The sequence below is a fragment of the Narcine bancroftii genome, chromosome 1, assembly GCF_036971445.1.
Source record: "Narcine bancroftii isolate sNarBan1 chromosome 1, sNarBan1.hap1, whole genome shotgun sequence".
Classification (NCBI taxonomy): domain Eukaryota; kingdom Metazoa; phylum Chordata; class Chondrichthyes; order Torpediniformes; family Narcinidae; genus Narcine; species Narcine bancroftii.
In genome coordinates this window covers 66593968-66615844 of record NC_091469.1, presented here as the reverse complement: position 1 = coordinate 66615844, position 21877 = coordinate 66593968, and the positions used below count along the sequence as shown (strand labels likewise).

The 21877-nt window shown below is 37.0% G+C and overlaps 1 protein-coding gene across 3 annotated transcripts in view; it reads right to left on the bottom strand.

Annotated features, from left to right (window-relative positions):
• Nucleotides 1-11697: 11697 nt before the first annotated feature.
• LOC138759107 (hippocampus abundant transcript 1 protein-like) overlaps nt 11698-21877 on the bottom strand; it is a 90666-nt gene continuing 80486 nt past the window's right edge. The window contains exon 12 of one of the 3 annotated variants that reach the window (XM_069929020.1): nt 11698-14441. In XM_069929020.1, coding sequence (XP_069785121.1) covers nt 14232-14441 — 210 coding nt within the window. In that variant the 3' untranslated portion in view covers nt 11698-14231. Of the gene's footprint in view, nt 14442-15654; nt 20427-21877 lie in introns of those variants that run through there. The other 2 variants (XM_069929030.1, XM_069929041.1) reach the window with 2 other exon arrangements.

Below are 21877 nucleotides of genomic sequence, written 5' to 3'. Positions count from 1 at the left end.
TCCCCCAATTCACAATACTCTGATTAGTTCTTATTCTCACTTTTTTCCATTTTATATGTTTGTAATGTATTATATTCAAGTTTTTGTTAACGTTATTTAAGTTTTTCATCAGAATTCCTCTTTTAGAGGACTTTTTCCAAATTGGTTATTTATTTTTCCATTGTTTCCACCTCTTGTATATATTTTTTTTTAAATCTTGGTAATATAACATAATTTGTCCTCTTAAATATGCTTTCAAAACATCCCATATAATACTTATTGGTAACTGAATTGCAGTTGGTCTCAAAATAATTGAATGTATCTTTTAATAAAATCACAAAAGTCTCACTTTATATTCAGTTTCTATTATCCTACCTTGCAACTGAGGTGACACTAAAAATCAATCTATCCTAGAATAAGTATCATGTCCATTTTAATAAAAAGAATAATCTCTTCCTCTTGGATGAATTCTTCTCCAAGCATCCATGAAGTTCAGCTCTCTCGTTAGTACCAAAGTGGTTTTTCCCTTCAGGTCTTGTTGACCTGTCTAAAACTGGATCAAGACAAAAATTAAAATCTCCTCCTACTAAAATATTTTCATGGGCATTTGCTAGGTTAATAAATATTTATTGAATACATCTCTCATTGTCAATATTGTGTGTGTGTGTGTGTGTGTGTGTGTGTGTGTGTGTGTGTGTGTGTGTGTGTGTGTGTGTGTGTGTGTGTGTGTGATAATTGACACTCCTTTTGCTTTTGAATTAAATAGAGGCAGAAACCTGTCCCACCCAAACTCTTTTTAACTTTTGATGTTCTTTTTCAATTAAGTGGGTTTCTTGTAGGAGGCCAAATCCACTCCTATTTTTTTTTTAAAAATGTGACAATACTCTCTTCACTAATCTATTTAATCCATTAACATTAAAACCTATGTGTTTCACTGCATTATTCATCTCTACAGCGGTATTTCATAATATCTACTTGTTTCACTCTTCACCTCCAGCAAGTTATTCAAATTTTATTCTTCATGGCAGACCACTTTCCAACAGTCCAAACAGAAAATAAAAAGAATTTAGTTAAAGTACCATTAACACATAAAATTATACAAACTACAAGAATTCCCCTGTTTAAATAATACACACACTACCCCCTGGTGCCACAAAAATACATGACACAATAGTAGTCAGTTACACATTACCTCCAACCCCTCCCCCCGATGATCACCATATATTTGTTAACCATTCTTTAATATAGAAAAATAATATTTAATAAACCAAAAGAAAAAATATTGTGTTAAGTTAGTCACTCGGCCAGTTTAACAATCGCCAGTGTTTCCATGAACTCTTCTGCCCAATCACTATCCATCAAATTTCTTCTTCCACCGTCCAGCAAAAAAATCTTCAAAGTAGTGGGATGAATGCTGTATGAATCTGTATCCTTTTTCCCCCAAAGAGAGTTTTCAACCAAGTTAAGCTCTTTTCGCTTCAATAATTCTGGATTTGCGTCTGGGTAAAACAAGACTCAACATCCTTGAAATCAAGTGGACCATTTCTTGCTTTTGTTGCCACTGCAGCTGGTATCTTCTCTCTTTCTTGACATCTCAGACATTTAATCAGTATAGAATGTGGATTTTGGCCTGGCCATGGTGATGGTCTGAGAGTTCTACATGCCCTCTCAATTTCAATAGGTTTCTCAAACTTGTCTGCACCTAAAACTTCTGGTATCCAATGTTGAAAAAAACCAAATTGGATCTTGGCCTTCAATGCCCTGCTTAAGGCCAACATTCTTAATGTTATTTCATCTATTAAAGTTCTCTAATGTATCCTCCTTATCTCAAAGCTCTTTTCTTTTCAGAGTCCTTGCAAGTATTTCATTTTCCACTTTTCCCACTCTACCCTGTACATCTTCCACATTTTTGTTCTTTCATCCATATTCTCCAAAGTAACTTGCATCTTATTCACAAAAGCAAAATATTTTTAAATCTCCTTTCAGTCCTCTCAACAAGTCTGCATTAGAATATTCAATTTCTTCTTGTTTCTTAGGCTTTTTTCCCTTTACCTTTACCTTTTTCTTGTACAACTTCTTGCTCTTCTTCATCCTCTTCACTGTCACTTTCCTCTCCAATTACTTGCTGGGGAGGACTGTATCTGCTGCCAGCAGTGAAGCCCGTAGTTCCTTCAGCTGTCTCTTGAGACTCTGGACATGCGCAATGAGTCATCTTCTTGGATGCAATCTCCTTAATCCAAGGCAGAGACGCAGCTGCTGACGTCCCCACAGGCATGTGGCTTACCCAGAAGGCAACTCATTTCCAGGCTTCATTTGAACAGGTGGCTGTTGACCATGATCTCGTTGCTCCAGTCATTGGGTTCCAGGTGCTGGGCTCCAGGAAAAGGTTTGTTTCCTTTTGGCAATCACAGCGTCTGCATATTTTCTTGTTTCACTTATCAGACTCTGCACAACACACCTCCTCACTGTCATTACTAATTGGAACTTGTCTCCATCCATAGACTACCTGAAGACCTATGATATCCAGCAGTAAAGAAATCAGACTGAAGCTCTCTGAAAGAGGACAAATAATTCATGTAAAAAAGAAAGGTATATAATTTGTTTAAATCAGTGCATAGAAAGTTTACAAGAAGCTCAGGCACAGTGAACAAAAGGAGAATTTAGAAAACAAAAATTTTCATTTTTAAGAAATAACAGCAGAAATGACTGGAAATACAGTTGGGCAGCATATATGGAAAGAGAAATGTTAACATTTTAGATCCAGGGGTCTTCATCAGAAGGTTCCAATGAAGAATCCTGGAAATTTTCACTTTTGAGAGAGAGTGTCTGACCTGCTGAGCAATTCCAGCAATTTTTATTTCAGATTTCCCAACATGTGCAACTTAATTCATTTTGATTGATTTCTTTCAAAAGAAATTGCTGAAGGAATGAAACACTAATTTACAAAAAAAATCCAAGGAGATTGTCCAGCAGCAATCAGTGTTGGAAGCTCCTCAATGAGGACTCTTTTCAATGGTTAAATGTGGGAATAGTGTGTAAATGTTAAGACCTGGATTCCACTTCCAAAACTCACTGAAACCACTGGACAACAAATCTTTTAAAAAAAAAGGGATTAGAATAGACAAGCTTAAACTGAGCGCAAAGATCATTTCATAATCTGTATCGTGTAGGAAGATGAAGAAATATTAAATCAACTTTTATTGAATTTAGCATATTTAAATGAATAAAGATGCCCTCAGGTTGACTGCATAGGTTGCACCACAAATGTGGGAGCCCAGGGTTGTCTTAGTCACCAATTTTGCAAGCAAAGTAGAGCTCATAGACTTTCTTAATAAGTGCAGTCATGCTCGGCTTTGAGCCTAATCATATACTCGCCACAATTGTAACAGAATGTATTGCAGCTCTTGCATCGACAGAATGTATTGACTTTAACAACATTTCTGCTGTATTGAATCTTCCTGAAGATAATTAAAATCCCATTGATAAGTACATTCACTATGCTATTGCCTGAAGAACATGTGCATCAACACATGTTCAATCCATAGCAATGTAACCTATAGCATCTGTATACGTAACCTCCTTTTATAGCCTGTCTGCATCTATCCTGACTAAGCATGTCCAGGCTTAAGACAACACTTGCATAGCACCTGCAATTAGTGCATGCCCAGCGTGCTTGGACTGACTAAAACAGCTTGCTTTGTAGGCAATATATTATTTGACTTAAAATATGACAGAAAGTCACAAAAATACGTTTTATGTATAAAAATGGTACATGATAGGAAAATTTTAAGGTGATTTTCATGATCAGCAGCTCAGAATCCACAAAATACACCCAAAAGTGTTCAGGAAGCAAAATCTTCATTGTCCAGAGAAGGAGCAGGGAGATGCATCACAGACAGAAACACCTGGTCTTCTACATTTAACTGTAAGCAAGGATGCCTGAAGTTGCTGCCTGCATAGGCTATATTAAACGACCTTTATTCAAGCACTCTCACGGAATTGTTAAGCTTTGGAAATTAAATGATTTTGCAGGTTTTCAGGGCCTTGGGATGTTTTTGCTTTATTGTTACTGTGACAGATTATGTTGTGTTTGTATTGTATATAGATAGGTTTTTGGGAGATAAATTGAGGCAGGTTTTTTTTTAGTGCAGGTCACATATAAACACTTCAAAATGGATCTCATTTAAAATACTGGAGCTCTGCTCAAGCCAGTCAGGGCGGCACCTGGGGACATTTGCAAAAACTTTGGGGAATGCCCAAGAAACTTAACTAATGAATTGTTGCTTTGAAAAGCAACAGATGAAAGAGATCAGAGGAGTAGTTCAGAGCCGCAGGCTGTCTGGGAGTGCAACTTGCTGTTCTAAGAGGGCCATTTGGTTTTTGTGAGCAGAGAGAGTTGAACAGCTTTTTCTCAGAGAGAGAGAGAGAGAGAGAGAGAGAGAGAGAGAGAGAGAGATCGAGAGAGATCAGTTCTGCAGTGCTACAGTTCAGTAGCAGCTGAGACAAACAGGACAATCTGGAAAGCTTGTGGAAAAACCCCATTTGGACGACGGGTTATGAGTGCTTAGTTCAGCCTGGTCAAAACCCTTGTGATTCATACAAGGGGAGAGGACTGGCTGCCTAAAGTTTCACTTGAAATAAGAGAAATGAAAAGGAACTCGGTGGTGACCTGAAAGAAAGAAGTTATCATCTGGAAAACAACCCTGATAGGGCAAGTTGCTCCAGCAAGACACTGGCATGGCTGATTAAAAGGGATCAGTTTGTGTCTAGGAACAACAAATCTCTTTACTAGAAACCAATAAGAACCTTCCTGAGTGATGCCCATTCACCTTTCAAGCCCCAAAGCTTGGTGAACTTCATAAATGTTAAATTCTGTGCACAGTATCGAATCCACACTGCTGAAGATCCCGTTGGGTAGGTCACGTCTCCAGAATGGAGGACCATCGCCTTCCCAAGATCGTGTTATATGGCAAGCTCTCCAATGGCCACCGAGACAGAGGTGCACCAAAGAAGAGGTACAAGGACTGCCTAAAGAAAGCTCTTGGTGCCTGCCACATTGACCACTGCCAGTGGGCTGATATTGCCTCAAACCGTGCATCTTGGCACCTCACAGTTCGGCGGGCAGCAACCTCCTTTGAAGAAGACCACAGAGCCCACCTCACTGACAAAAGACAAAGGAGGAAAAACCCAACACCCAACCCCAACCAACCAATTTTCCCCTGCAACCGCTGCAACCGTGTCTGCCTGTCCCACATCGGACTTGTCAGCCACAAACGAGCCTGCAGCTGACGTGGACTTTAGCCCTCCATAAATCTTTGTCCGCGAAGCCAAGCCAAAGAAATAAGAATTGTCTGCAGTGAACTTGGAGGAATGAGAAGTGAGATTGGACTGTGAATCAAAGAACGTTTCTGAACACATATTACATACACATGTGCTTAGAATTAGAAGGGGGTTAAGTTAAATTAGTTAAGTTAATAGTAATAAGTTAAATTGTGATCCTGTTTTCATGTTTTAAGATAATTAAAAGCAACTTTTGTTTAAGTAACCATTTATCTTGAATATCTATTGATGCTGGGTTTTGGGGTCCTCTGGGCTCATAACATTACTTATTTCTTAATTTTCTTTTAATTTAATGGTAATTTCTTTTACGTCATGCATGCTCGGCCTTTGGTTGTTGTACAGAAGTATAAGAAAAGTTACAGAGTTAAAGTGAGCACAAATTTCTTACAAGTCAACCTTAAAAAAATGTCCTTTGAGAAAGGTGAAGACAAAATGGGACAATTTAGATGGAACATATGAGTAAGTTGCGATCTTGTTGCGATCTTGGGCCATGAGGGGCAAGTGTGCAACCAACACCACTGTAGATTGACTGCCAACTCAAACGGATTGAGTCATTAAAATATTTACTATTACAACACACCAATGGCATCATGAAGAAAGCCTCTACTTCCTCAGGAGTTTGTGGAGGAGCTAGTGGAGTTGTTCAAGTGAACCGGTACAGACTTGAAGGGCTGACATGGTCTGTTTCCGTGCTGTAAATGGTTATATGGTTATATACAACAGAGATTGTTCTGACTATTGAATTTCATGATTAATGTGTCCATTGTGAGATCTATTGGCATCTCCTTTTGGGAGATAAAAAACTAGTGTGGAACAAGAATGGAAAAAGTCCTGCCCTACAGATTAATCCCCTCTAGAGAGGGGCATTTAGAAACCAAGCTTGCCCTAGCTCTTTTAAATAATGTTTCTCCCAATTCTAGCATTTGTTTTCTGTTAAAATCCAACTAAGTTCACTTCATGGCACAGCACTGATCATGATCTAGGTCAAAATGAAATCTTTCCCAAACTGCAAATTATAAAATGGAGAGGAATGGAGAGTTGGAAGTTTCTGCTAATTAAACATTGAAATCATATTTAATGTTTTAAAAATCTAGGATTGTGGATTGTTATTAAATTATACTTTAAACAATAGTTTAGAAAAGGCAGATGACCATTTAACTTTCATTCCTTTGCTAATGAGAATTTTCCAAATGCTTTTTAAGAAGTCCAGCCATTTCCATGTGGATAAAAACAGACCCATGACCCTGGTTTTGTGCTTCTTTGCTCTTTGACAAATAAGAGATTAACATTCACCAACTGCTCATTGCTACATTAAGATTGGTCACATTTTTTTAAATATGCATCATATGAAAGGAAATCAGACCAGAGCATTTTGTTAATTCGATTATGATGAATGGATTCCAGGCAGAAACAGGAGTTCAAAGCCAAGTGTTCATGAGGCACCATGGTCCACCAACAATAGTTCCACAACTTCCTGAGATTGGCAATGTATCAAATTGAGTTTTTTATGTTTGGCTTTGGTTGCTTCTAAAACATCTTTAGCTATTACATGGAAGTCTGATTTGGTTTTAAGTATGAAAAGATGACATAAAGAAATGAAAACTTGTATTCCTTTAGAAAAGATAACATACAATTTGAGAGATAAATATTTTTTCTTTGTTAAAGTCTGGAGCCCATATTTGATAGCTATTGGAGTTAAAATTTGATCTCTCAGTCCATTTTGGTAGATGCCACCGCTTCCACAGCCAAAAAATTTGAATATGACTGTATTTGTTGATGATCTCTTTTTTTTACCTTTTCTTTGTAGGAGGGTGAGGGAGGAGGGAGGGTGGTTGGGGAGGCTGTTTTTTTTTAAATTTAATCACGATATGTTTGCACTAACACTGTAATGAATGTTATGTGATTTAAAATTTAAATAAAATGTTAAAAAAAGAAACTATAATCTCATAGCCCTGCACATACCTCACTCTAACATTTACCAGTAGCAGCAATATCCAATCTACTTTGAAGAGCATACAACAGGCACTGCTGTAGATCTACCTTTAGCTGCATTCTGGAAACAGGAGCAGATGTGGCAGCACGGGGACAACAAATAGACCAGGGTCAACCCCTGTATCAACTGTGAGCAACAGCAGTAAATGGAGACTCATCAAGGGTCTGTTAACTCAAGGTGCAACATCAGATGACTTCAGATGAGCATTGTACCCTTTTTTCACCGAGGTCTGTTGCAAGTTACTTCCCAAGAGTAAAAAGGCAACCAAAATTGGAATGGCAGCCCAGTACATCACAGGCAAAACTTTCTCCGCTCTTGAGAAAATTTACATGGAATGCCACTGTCGGAGAGCAGCAGTAATCATCAAGGATCTACACCACTCAGGACAAGAGGTAAAGATGCCAGCTACAAGACTCTATCACGAGGTTCAGGAACAGTTGCTACCCATCCACTATCAGACTGCTAAACAAAACTCAATCAGAGACTCGTTTAAAGGACTCTTACCTTGCCCATTATTTATTATTGAATATTTATTTTCTACATTGCAGTTTTTTGCATTTCTTTATTAACATTTCTCTCCTTTGCATACATCTTTTCTTTAGTACAGTTTTCTGCACAGCCTGGCCCACATGAAAAAGAATCTCAGGGTGGTATGTGATGTCATGCATGTAATCTGAGAATATATCTGAACTTTGAACATTATATTATAGTTCTGACACCTGAGCATTTGTGAAGGTCAGCAAATTGCCAAACTACCATGTATTCAGAGTGAAGAGCTGGAGTTTTGAGCTTCAGACCCTGAAACATCAGGAAGAAAAATAATCCTAACAAAACTGAAAATACACAGCAAATCAAGTAACACCAATGGGGAGAGAAGAAAGTATTTCTGCTGACTTGATATTTGAAAGAGTACCAATGTGCAGTCATCATCTCACTCAATTCCTCCTGACTAAACTGACACAGGGACCTGGTGCCCAGGATATTCTCTCCAGTTCCCATCTGTGCAGATCCTTCACCTAAGTCATGCAAACCACTCAGGTGAGTATTCATTATTCATTATCTTCAATTATCTCTAATCTTCTGCAGACCCTGGTCAGGTTAGGTGCTGACTTAATTACTAGTTTGTTCCCCAAAAACAAGTGAAGCAGTAAGGCCCCCTCTCAGTATCACTCGCTGTTGCATTTGACAGTTGATGGCTCAATTACTGAACTATTCATCTTAAGATAGTTTGAATCCCACCAAGGCATGCAATTTAATAAAATATGAAATTAAAAGCTAGTACAAATACTGATAACCAGACATTAACCTGAATCAGTCATGTCCACTAGGAAAGAAAACCACCCTTTTCTGATCTACTCAGGTCTATCTATGTACAATCCAGACACAAGTACTTGACTGGCAAATCACTCATTTTAGGGGATGGCCTTTACTCAGTGCATTTGGCTCCCTAGCTGCGACCTCCTTTGTTCCTCTTCACACCTGGATGATTACCCAGGTCCTTCTTTTCCAGTATCCAGTTCTATAAAAATGTCCACATCAAGTTTAGCCTTACCACATCCACATTGTGATCTTCAAGCTGCACATGCTTTCTGGCTATGGCTGAAATTGATGATCATATCCCCTAAGCAGTAAAACAGAGCTTCAATCACCTTTGCGTGAAATAAACAATTAGTCAGTCGTTGTTGATGTGAATAACAGTTTATGTGAATACTGATGAATTAGGAATTGTTCTAAGGGCACCCACACATACCTACGTGGTACACGACCAAACCAGCACCTGTCCCTTGGATTTTGCTATTTTGTTGGACTTTCGAGTATTCTACTTCTTCCCCCACAGACACTGCTGAGTTCTCCCAATTTTATATACCATAGTGTTATCCATCAAGACTGAATACAAACAGCTTTCATGTAAATGAAAGGCAGAAAAACCTGGTATGCTGCATCAGAAATTATATCCAGATTGGTTGCTCATCAAGCTGCAAGTATTTTCTCAGTGATAATTTATCACCCAAATAATTGGGCTGCAACTCAGAAGAGAACAACCCAAATATGAAAGAGGCCCACACGAATATGCCAAAAGCACTTACAATGGAGTTACCACGAAAGAACATTTTTATTGAACTGCATGAGGATTTTGATTCACAATTTTCAGATTTTGATTCATGAACACCTTTTGAAAATCAAAAAGGAAAATAAAACCTGCTTCAAAATGAACGTCAACGCCTGTAATGCATTTGCCATTGTATTCAGGCATGAATACCTTGAGATATCTTGCATTCCCATGCTAATAATAACCATATAATGTTCTCACAATTTATCTTTCAATTCTCATCCTTGTATTCTACAGAAATAATATTTAAACATTTCTCTCATGTTCAATTCACATATTCCCAAAATTAATTATTGGCAAATTCAGCATTATATTCTTTATTCCAGTTTTCAATTCCCAAATTTAGAACCCCCCCCCCACTCCACATTTTTCTTTAAAAGTTGTTTTGTACTGGGGTTATTTGATTAATATATACACAAGAACATCCACTTTCATCAATTAAATTCCTCACATTTTACAACTACCTGTACTGCTATCATACTATTTTAATCTTTTTGACATAAAACTGCATTGTAGCTTTGTGAACAGAACATTGGTGAAGGGCCCAGAAAGAAGCAAATATAAACCTTCAATTAATAAGTGGACTACTGGCATTTATGGATTTTATAAGTCACAATATCCTGCAAAATGGATTACAGGTGCGAGTGATGTACCAATTTAAATTCCTGGGAGTCACCATCTCAGAGGACCTTTCCTGGACCCAACACACGAATGCCAATGTGAAAAGAGTATGTCAGTGTCTCTATTTTCTTAGGACTTTGCAGAGGTTTACTATGCAATTGAAAACCCTTGGCAAGCTTCAACAGATATGTAGTGCTGACCAGTTGCATCACGGCCTGATATGGCAGCACTAATATCTCTCAGTGGAAGGTCTTGCAAAAGTTTATTCACACAACCCCTTGGGCTCCACATTTGTAATGATTTTTGCTTAGTGTCTGCATTCAGACACAAGGAATGTACTAGGGTTCCAACCCCTTCAGCTTCCCAACAAAATTAAAACTTTTATTTTCCATATCCATTACAATTTCTTGAACATGATGCCAGCAGATATCACATGATCAAAAAAGTGCTGGAAAAACACGAGTCTGACAGAAAATCAGCCCAACCTATGGACCTACACCTTTTGTCTCCAACTTTACCTATAGATTTCTTCTGGTATTGTTTCTCATCTAATTCCAATATCTCCAATTTCTTGTCTTCAGCCTCTTATAGAATTTGATGGCTCAACCACATGAATTACACACTGCCAGGCTTTTGCAAACAGCCAGTTTTGTGCAAATGATATGCAACAGCCATCACAAAGTTTCTCAGCAGCCATGCTAGTAGAAAAACTATCAAAGTTCATTTCAAATAATCTGAAAGATTAGTGGAACTATGTAAATATATTCAAACTTAACATTTCCCTTCTAAGATTTAGGCAATTCATTTAATATATTTAGTTTTCTCCATGTTTTGGTTCCTTGGTACCAGGTTTCTTCAGATCATTTATTGACCAGTCTACACTGCGTCTGACAGGAGTCACTTCAAATATAACAAAAAGTTGGAATACTAATCCTGATGCTATCCACCAATGTGCACATTCCTCAGATTACTGTCAGGAGTCCATTCATTTTGTGCTTTCCTGACCTTGGAAATGCTGAAGCACAGTTCCCAGTCTTCCTGACACTGATAATTCACCTCAGAGCAGGAAATGAAATTGAGACTGAATCTTTGCAACACAAATTTACTTAATGCATTATTCTGTTGTTACTTATCAATCCATCCCAGTAGTCAGTGCTTGCAAATCAGAGCTAATGTGCCATCATTGTATTGGAGTTCAGATCTTCAAACTTAACCCATGATTATGTAATTTCCCCTTTCTGCAGTAAATTGTGTTAAGAGTTACACGCTACAAAATTGGGTGCTATGGGCTACAATGCCAGGTTAAACAAAAAGTCTACAGATGCTTGATAAGTGGAGCGATAAAAAGTGCTGGAAGAACGTGGCAAGTCATGGATGATGCAAAACCTGCTAAGTTCCTCCAGCAAGTTTGTGATTTGACAATCTACACTAAATATACTTGTGAATTTGAACTACATCTTTCCTGTGTGGGTTATTTAAGTTCTGTCTAAACTTCATTGCTTGGTAAGCCATGCTACAAGTCTAGTGTGGATTCTTATTAAAGTCCAGACATGAATATGAGGAATAATGATTCCCTAAATAGGTACTTTAGAGATGTGTAGAGTATAGGAAAGTAATCATTTTTTTAATAATAAAGCACACAACAAAAATCAGCTTGCTGAGTATACTTATTTTAATAAAGTACTTTGAAGTTTTATATGTACATTATATACAGTTCTGGATGAGGCACAATTGAAGTGGTAACTAATGTAACTGCAGCAGGATACGATTACCAGTGTCAATCTTTCTGCAGTTCCCTGCTTTTGTGAATTTCTATTTCAGAAAAATACATTTTATAATACTTTTTAAAATGCAAAATATTTTTAAAGGAATTCTCTGCACAATATTGTAGTTGAGAATGGGCATGAATATAAATCATTACCAGGCTCTATAAAGTGATCTCAATCAGATGGGTGCCATTTTAAAAAAGATTGAAAATTATAAGTTCTCAATTCACAGTTTAGCTCTAATTGACTATCAAACATATCTTGAAATATAATGAAACTAGAACCTTTTTTCCTGAAACCAAAAATCTGAATGGATAATGTATGGTAAGATGGAGGTTGGAATTTTGACATTAAAAGACCATTATGAATGAAGAAAGCCAAGTTATTAAAGTGGCAAATTTATGTGGTGACAAGTAATCAAAACAACAACAAAAAACAAGTTTTCTCGACATCGAATCTTAAAACAAAGTCACACTTTTCTCAGTACTGAGACAGCAGCACAATGATGAAGGGTCACAATTTAAGATTTTGCCATTGATTTCCCCCAAAGTATTTGGTCCTCACTTGATGAATTGAAACAAAAATTATTAATGATCTCATTTTAAGGTATAACTTTGTTCTGTGCTCTTCTTCATCTTGTGTTTGATAGCAAACACAATCAAAGATCAAAAAGACTTAAAAGGGTACACAACCAGTTCTTGTACTGGTTTCCTAGAATTAAAAAAAGGACAATTTTGATTTTTTTTAAATGATAATTTCTGGGAGGATATTAAATACAAAATCTTCACCAGTTCAGCAGAGAACTTATGGGTAATTCATTTGACAAAGATTACAAATAATGTCTGAAGAGTGCAATGGATATCAATTTGCATAATCAGAAATGATTGTTTTTAATTGAATCAGACTTCTGCAATTATTAAATTAAGTTCATGGAACAATTTTAACTGTCAGTTTATTCATGTACATATGGATCATAATTCTTCATGGAAAGTGTGCATCTTTCAATGGGAAAGGCAAGCGTGTCACAAACATTAGGAAATAAGTTTTTGTATGTGCCAAGAGAACCCCTAAAAAATTCAAAACTGAATGTCATTCATATAGGCTTGTGCTCTTAAGCACACATCAGCAAAGAAATGAAAATTAACACTAGCAGGCCTATGAAGCTGCATTTCGGCTGAAGCTGAGGTAGCAGATTAACGTGTTGAGGCTGTGCACAGTTACCAATTGAAGCCAAGTGCAAGGAAAGAACAAAGACATTGTTATTCTGCCAAACTGGACATTTCAGTTATAGTAAAACCCTTTGGACTTCACATAATAGGCAGCTTTTCATCAAAGTACAAAAGGTTTATCTAAATTCCTATTATATTTTATTTTAACTGTTACATACAAAATTGATGTCAAAAATAGTGATTAGATAATGCATTCATATTGTTCTTTACAAAACTGTAGTTACTTTCATAGGTCAAATTTTATTTGTCCCTGAAAATAAAAACAATAACTTGGATTCTTCAAGTCACAGCCTTCTCACAAAAAAGACCCCCAGAATTTGCACACATCTTAAAATGTTCATTTAACCATATAAAATTTTAAATAAACTAGTATTTTTTTTTACTATGAAATGTTTAATTGCATGACATATTAACACAAGAATTTATAGCTCATTTACTGTCACAATGGTTATTAAAAGATAACTCCTGCTTTTTCTGTAAACAGTAGCCAAAATAGTGTGCTTCACATTCCCACAAAGAATCTTGCTCAAATTTGTTAGAAGGCTGAGGGATGTTAGGACTGCAAGTTTTAAAGATTGCATTCTTCTAACTTTTGCAGTTAGCTGAATTTATGATTTGCATAGCCATCTTCAAAGATTAATGTACATGTTATTTTCAGGTCCCTTCTCTTTCCCTTAGCTCCATTCTGTGAAGAGGAGATACAACAAATGTGGTGTAAAATGATTGGTAATAGTGGATTTTTTTTTTTGGTTAAGGGGTTACAGTCCATTTTGCCTGCAAAGGTAACTGAAATCCAATCAGAAAAAAATTCATTATTATGGGATAACAATTTGATCAGATTACCACGTACAAAATATTGTTCCTTTCCACTGATGCTTGACACAACCCTGAGATAAGAATCTAAATGCATGTTTATCTGAACATTGATTACCAGAAATAAACTGGAATTTCTACCATCAGGATGACACTTTGAATAGGTACTTGAAGAGCTGGCAGTGCCGGATACAGACATTCAAGTTGCTTGCAATAAAAATGAAGCAACAAAACCATCCTGGTACATCCACTTTCACGGATCTTAAAGTCCTTCTTCAAAATGGCTCCCTTTGGTCATTCAATGTCCAGTAGATCCAGTTGCATTCAACACATTTGTTTACATCTGTTATTTTCCTTCAAAGCCAATGAAGTGTGTCTCTTCATACACTACTGTCATGTAGCAGTGGCTCATTGTCCTCATCACTGCAGATAGGGGGAGTGTTGGGAATGCTGCCAAGACTGCTGCTGGGCCTCCTTCCATTATTTGCCTTACCAGACATGCTATGCTCAGGGATAAACAAGGCAACCAAAAATGCTACAAGGACTGTAATAGCTCCAAACAAGAAAGGTGGTCCAGGGATTATGGAATCCTGAATGAACAACAAAAAAAGAAAGCTTGAAGCTGTAATTAACAAAAAGATCATTAACTGAGAACTATTCAAAAACTTTTTAAACATATTTGGAAAGAGTGATCAAACGCTGACAAGGTACCTAGGGAGTCTTAGAACAGAGGAATGTGGAAGCAGAGGGTTTTGGGATGGAATTCCAACAGCATGCCATGTTGCTGCCAAATGAGAGAGTGAGCGCACACAAGAGCCATCTGGAATTTGTGATGGGGAAAGGATGGGATTCAAAGACATGAACAAAAACATGAATTAATGGAATTTAGAGGATTTGTTTGGGTGGGATATTGTGGAGAGCAAGGATCAACAGATGCCCACAAATATGCTGGGGAAGATGAACATTATGGGAGGAGATATAAGCAAGATAGTTTTGAATGCTGAAGATTAGAGGGTGATCAAAGAAAAAACATCAGGGTGTTAGAAAGTCAACTATTGAGCATCAAAAACTCCATCAATAGAAGTTTCAGTGGCAGAGAGATTGTAGCAGGAACAGCAAATGGAAGTGGAAATGAACTTTGTGACAGAAGTTTAGTTCAGAATCTAAAGACCTTGAAGACAGTGGCAGCAGACAGGGATAAAATTTCAAGATTTTGACTGATGACAAATGCAATGTCTTTGGTTTTTCAAAATCAGCAGGAAAAAAAATGAGCTCTAAATAAATAGATATAAATAAATCTATATAAAAATATATAATTTTTAAAAATTATATTTTAATATTACATATATATTATAGATTACACATACAAAAATTTAAATACAAAAGAATGGTCCAAGAAATTCAATGAACATTAGAAGAATTATTCTACCAAAGAGAATTATTGTCTCTTGTACTGGCTTTGCAACATTTCTATGTTTACATCTGCACAGCTCAGTCCCTACATATTGTGTAGACTGACCATAATCCCTTAGCATTCTTGAGTAAAATGAAAAACAAAACTAGACGATTGTTAAACTGGAGTTTAATTCTACAGGAATATATTTAATAACAACTCATATTAAAGGCAAGGATAATGTAATTGCTGAATGCCTTTCTAATTTATAAATGTCATTTATAAATTTAAAACCATAAAAAATACACATAATTGATAATACAAATAACATGAGGCATATATAAAGAAATCTACCCCCCCCCAATATACCAACCTCCCCCTCTATCCCCTTACTAAAAAAAGGACAAGAGACCCTCAACAGGAGGGCTTATTACTTTAAGGATTCTTTTAATATACTGAGACCTTTAGGAGAAAATGTCAGAGCTTCATTTAAATATTCACACCCATTGTAATGAAGAGGCTGCAGCCAGCACATGGTGGTGCTGCTGCTGCACTCCTATTCGGAGTACACATCGCATGCCAATCGAGGTCAAGACTCACCCCAAGCCATCAAGGTGATTCTTGCGATTGGCCCATCTAAATTACCAGGTGCTGAAGTCCAGACAGCCTGCCTGGATTCAGCCCTGACCTTCACACAATTAGCTCAGGTGAATCACCGAGGCTGACCCCTGCACTGGACTTCGAGCCATTGGTCACAGCAGCCAACAGGGCCCACCCTGGCCCCCTAATACCTGCTGCAGATATTGCAAAGGATCATGTTCCCCTTCATTCTGCATTTTCTGACCCTGCGTGGCACGCATGTATCACCTTTCACACTGGGTTGGGGTAGCTAGAGCTGTCTGTACCGGTCAAGTGGTAGGGGCATGTAGTATCATCTTGATTCTGACTGTTGATTTTATGTGTACTTAAGTAATTTTCCCAGTTTCTGACGGTTTTTCCCTCGTTATTTGAGGTGTATATTTACCTCTTGCATAGCTGCGCTGGATGGGTCACGTCTCCAGAATGGAGGACCATCGCCTTCCCAAGATCGTGTTATATGGCGAGTTCTCCACTGGCCACCGTGACAGAGGTGCACCAAAGAAAAGGTACAAGGACTGCCTAAAGAAATCTCTTGGTGTCTGCCACATTGACCACCGCCAGTGGGCTGATATCGCCTCCAACCGTGCATCTTGGCGCCTCACAGTTTGGCGGGCAGCAACCTCCTTTGAAGAAGACTGCAGAGCCCACCTCACTGACAAAAGGCAAAGGAGGAAAAACCCAACCCCAACCAACCAATTTTCCCCTGCAACCGCTGCAACCGTGTCTGCCTGTCCCGCATCGGACTTGTCAGCCACAAACGAGCCTGCAGCTGACGTGGACTTTTTACCCCCTCCATAAATCTTTGTCCGCGAAGCCAAGCCAAAGAAAAATTGTGCATGTATAGGTTAATTTAGCATTTCAACCCTGTTGCCCTCTCTGTATCCCCAAAATAAACTTGTGCTTTGTACCTCAATCTTGGTTTGGTTCTTAACCTGTGGGATCCACACGAACCCCTATAACACCCACACTTTGTAAATATGGGCATCATATCTTTCAAAATATATAGTATTTATCTCTTAAATTATAAGTAATTTTCTCAAGCGATATACATCTCTGAACTTCAGCATGCCATCTTTCTATAACCAAATCTGTATCAGACTTCCAAGTAATGGTAATATATTTTCTTGCTATTGCTAAAGCAATTCAAACAAACTTCTTTTGATACATAAACAATTTCAATTTAGGTTTAACATTTCTAATATCACTCAATAAAAATAACATTGGATACTGTGGGAATTTAATCCCCATTATTCATTCCAATAAATTACCTATTTTTAACTAAAAGGTTTTAACTCTAGAACACTGCCAAGTAAAATTCAAAAATGCAACCATTTTCCTGTCCACATCTAAAGCATAAATCTGAAAAGGTCTGGTTCAATTTTTTTTAAAAACTTTTGTGGTATCAAATATAACTGATGAATAAAATTATAGTGTACCAGCCTATACCTCATATTTAATGTACTTTTCATATTTTCTCTACATCTCTCAATCCAATCCCATTCATCTGTTTGTTTACGAGCCCAGAGGACCCCAAAACTCAGCAGCAATATTCATCAAGACAAATGGTTAAACAAAAGTTGCTTTTAATTATCTTGAAGCTTGAAAACAGAATCACATTAACTTATTACTATTGACTTAACTAACCTAACTTAACCACCTTCTAATTCTATGTGCATAAGTATGTAATGTGTGTGCGTAAGTTCAGAAAAGTTATTTGGTTCACAGTCCAATCTCACTTCTCATTCCTCCAAGTTCACTGGTTGAAGGCAATTCTTATACTGTGCACAGAATTTAACATTTATCAAGTTCACCAGGGTTTGGTGCTTGAAAGGTAAATGGTTACCACTCAGGAAGGTCCATGTCGATTTTCAGAGAGAGAAATTTGTTGTACATTTACTTCCATCAGCCATTTCAGTGTCTTACCAAAGAAACTTGCCCTGTCAGAGTTCTCCAGATGATAGCCTTTTTCTTTCAGGTCACCAGAGTTCCTTCTCGTTTTTCTTATTCCAAGTGAAAAATTAGACAGCCATTCCTCTCTTCTTGCATGAACCACAAGGGCTTTGACCAGGCTGTCTTCCAAATGGCTTTCCACAAGCTCGCCAGCCTGTCCTATTCCAGTCCCAGCTATTTCTGCTGGCTGGAACATTGTGGAAATGATCTCTGTCTCTCTCTCTCTCTCTCTAAGATAAAATCTGTTTGACTCTCTCTGCTTGTAAAACCACATGACCCTCTTAGAACATCTCAAGACAGAAGGTAGCTCCGACAAGATCTTTCATCTGTTGCTTTTTGTAAACAACAATCCATTAGTGAAGTCTCTTGAGCACTCTTCAAAGTTATTGTAAAAACTGTGGAGCTGATAGGTCTAGCATGAGGCAGAGCTCCAGTAATTCAAAAAGATCTGTTTGAAAGTGTTTGTATGTGACCTACTTTAATAAACCTTTCCCAATTTATCTCCCAAAAACATATCTATATACTTTGTCACAGTTTACTCAAATCTACTTCCCAACTTTGCCTAGATTTATGAACCTCTACCTTTCAGATTTTCTTTTGTAGTAACCTATACATCAATTAAATAAATTTCTTTATATCTCCATTACACAACAATGATTCTAATTCCATCCCTACTGGCATAATGGCTCAATCAAAATTTTCACATAAAAATTCCATAACTTGATAACTAAGTCTAGTATTCTCATGGACCTTGAATTCTCCTTTATTCTATTAAAAGTAATAATTTTTCCCTGATTCAAAAACATCCTACTTTGTAATGAACTCATTACCTCGATTACCTCTTTGTTGTAAAAGGAGAAATCAAATCCTTTTGTTCTTGAACATTCAAACTAGGTAAATCTATTTGGGATAAAAATTTATTCATCTTATTTTCATTTTGAACTGATTCTGATTGATTCAATTCAGAATAAAATTCCTTAAAAAAATCATTTATTTCTGTTTTTTTACTCCAATTTTTCTAGATGCCTGTTCTGCTTTCAATTGTCATGTGAGAACATTGCATGCTCTTTCTAATTCATATTTCTGCTTTATTTTTTGAATTAATTTTTCAGTTCTATATATCTGAATAGCATTATATTGAAGCTTTTTTATTAATTAATTGTCTCTTCTTTTCTTCAGAAGGTTTCTTTTGCCATTCTTTTTTCAGCTCTCCTAAATCTTGTTCCAACTGATTTGTCTCTTTCACATAATCTTTCTTAATTTTGGCTGACTAACTTATTATCTGTCCTCTTAAGAAGGCTTTGAGTGTTTCCCATAAAATAAATTTATTATCTACTAATGTAGAATTTGTATTAAGAAAACAGTGAATTTGTTTTCTTATACAAAAAGGTCACAAAAATCCACTATATGGTGAACCCTCTCTCAGGCATTGTGAAGTGGAGAATGATAATATTCCAGATTTATATTCAACAGAATTAATTCTACCTTGTAACCATGCTGATTTCAGAAAAACATCTATTCTCGGATAAGATTAATGTCTATGGGAATAAAAAGAATGGTCTCCATTCTTAGGATTCAACCTAAATATCTATTAAATTTAATTCCTTCATCAAACTCAATGTAATCTTGCTGTTTTAATTTTTGCTACTAATTTAGTTTATTTATCCAATATAGGATCAAGACAACAATTAAAATCACCTCCTATTAATATTTTTCATGCGACTCTGACAAATTTTTAAAAGTATCACGTATAAAGTCTTCGTCATCTACATTTGGTGCATAAATACTCATAAGTGTCCACATTTCAGAATAAGCTTGACAATGAACCAACAGGATCTGTTTTAACATCTTGAATTTTCACCGGTAGTGGTTTTTTTTTAAACATTACTACACCTCCTGCTTTAGAATTAAAAGATGAAGCTACCACTTGACTCACCAATTAATTCCCTTTTTAAATTCAAATGTTCTTTCTCTGTCAAGTGAATTTCTTGTAAAAATGCAATATCCACTTTCATCTTTTTCATACAAGCATTTTTTCTCTTAATTTTACTATTAAGCCCATTAACATTAAAACAAAGAAAATTTAGTGTATTATTCCTATCCATTATTTAGAATCTAAATCTCAGTCCCACCTTCCCAGGTCTCCACCATCAAGCACAAGCAACTCCTGCGAACGACTCTGTCCCAATGAAAAAAAAAATACTGAAAAGAAATAAACAGCACTACTCCCTTCCATCATCGGATTGTGGCCCCAGCCACAATACGGCACATGACAGATAAGGCAAGTAGGAAAAAAAAAGTCAATTACAAAATTCATTCAAACAGTCTATCACCAGCCGCTTCCAGGTCAGCGTATTCTTGATCTTCATTGATTATGACTACTTGACTCAGTTCATCTGGGCCTATCTGCAACTCCTGTTGACAGCTTAAAACCTGAAATGGTAAGGTTCTTTTGCCTGCAAGCTGTATCTGTACCACTTCCCTTTACATTTCTCATTGATGGCTTGAATCTTCCACTCCCACTTGATGATCTTCTTTAATTGAAGAAAGAGATTCTGCAAAAGCTCTTGCTTCTCCTGCTGCCACAAAGAACCTGGATTGTTTATTGTCCAAAAATATCTTTAAAGTAGCTGGGTGTCTGAATGTAAACTAGTAACCTTTCTTCCAAAGAATCCCCATTATTGGATTAAACTCTTTTCTTCCATCCACCACTGTCTTTCTCAAATCAGCATAAAAAAAATTTATTTACATCAATAATCATAGGTCCCATATTTTGTCTTGCTTTTTGGACTGCTACTTTTAATTTTTTTTCTGTATCTTTTGTTCAAAATTTTGTGTGTGTGTGTGGGTGTGGGTGTGGGTGTGGGTGTGGGTGTGGGTGTGCGTGTGGGTGTGCGTGTGGGCGTGCGTGTGGGCGTGCGTGTGGGCGTGCGTGTGGGCGTGCGTGTGGGCGTGCGTGTGGGCGTGCGTGTGGGCGTGCGGTGTGTGGGTGGGTGAGTGGGGAGAGATTTCACCGCTGAGCAACATAGCGAGAAGAACCAAGATTTTCAATGCAGCCTTAAAAAGCATCAAGGGAAAATCATGATACAGAACAAAACACTTGAGACCACTGCCTATTAAGACTGCAAGCAACTTTAAAGTTTGATATAGCCAATTTTGATTGAATGCTACTTGAAAGTTATTTTCTTGCAAAATGGAGCACTAATGAAATGTTATTTCACTAATTTAAAAAAAGATGGCCTTTGAATAGGAAAGAGGTGTGGAGGGGGGTGGGGGCAGGGGAAGAAATGTAGATTATACACAGTGCATGGAGTGCACTGGGGCTGGAGTGGAGGCTGGTACAATAGGGACATTTAAAAGACTCCTAGATAGGCACATGGACACAAGAAATAGATGATAAAGGGAAATGCAACAATACGTGGCCACAGATTAAAACATATAATTGCCAAAGTTTGGTGAAAATTATTTGGGTTAGACATTTATTACTGTCACGTCTTTTATTTCAATTTACTCATGTTTGATGGCAACTCCAGAATTATTTTGCTCCTCATACATAATTCTTAAGTGAATTACCTGACAGTAGAGATGCACTGTTTTTTTTGAAATACTGGACACAAGATGCTTCCCACAATTTTCTGTTAACTTTCTCAGCACTGGTTCAATGTTCCCATATAAATACAGGATCATTAATAAAATTATGGAAGCATTTGATTTTCTTCACAACTAGACCATATGTCAGGAAATAATGAGGTGGGAATATGAGTTGTTCAAGCCTTGAAGAGGAGTCAAAAGACTAGTCGAGTTCTCAGCACAATGCAGCACTATTTAAAGTCCTTGATTAGGTCTATACCTGGAGGATTAATTACCTTAAAGCCATTGTAGCTGGCACACATACAATGCCTTGTAATATGAAATACAGAGCAAAAAAACTTAAAAGGGGCTCCAAATAACCAAATGTATTGATGAAACTCAGGATTTCTGAGAAAATGCTCAAAAGAGTAAAAAATGAAATACCAAGTTTTAAAATAAAATTATAGCTGCAAT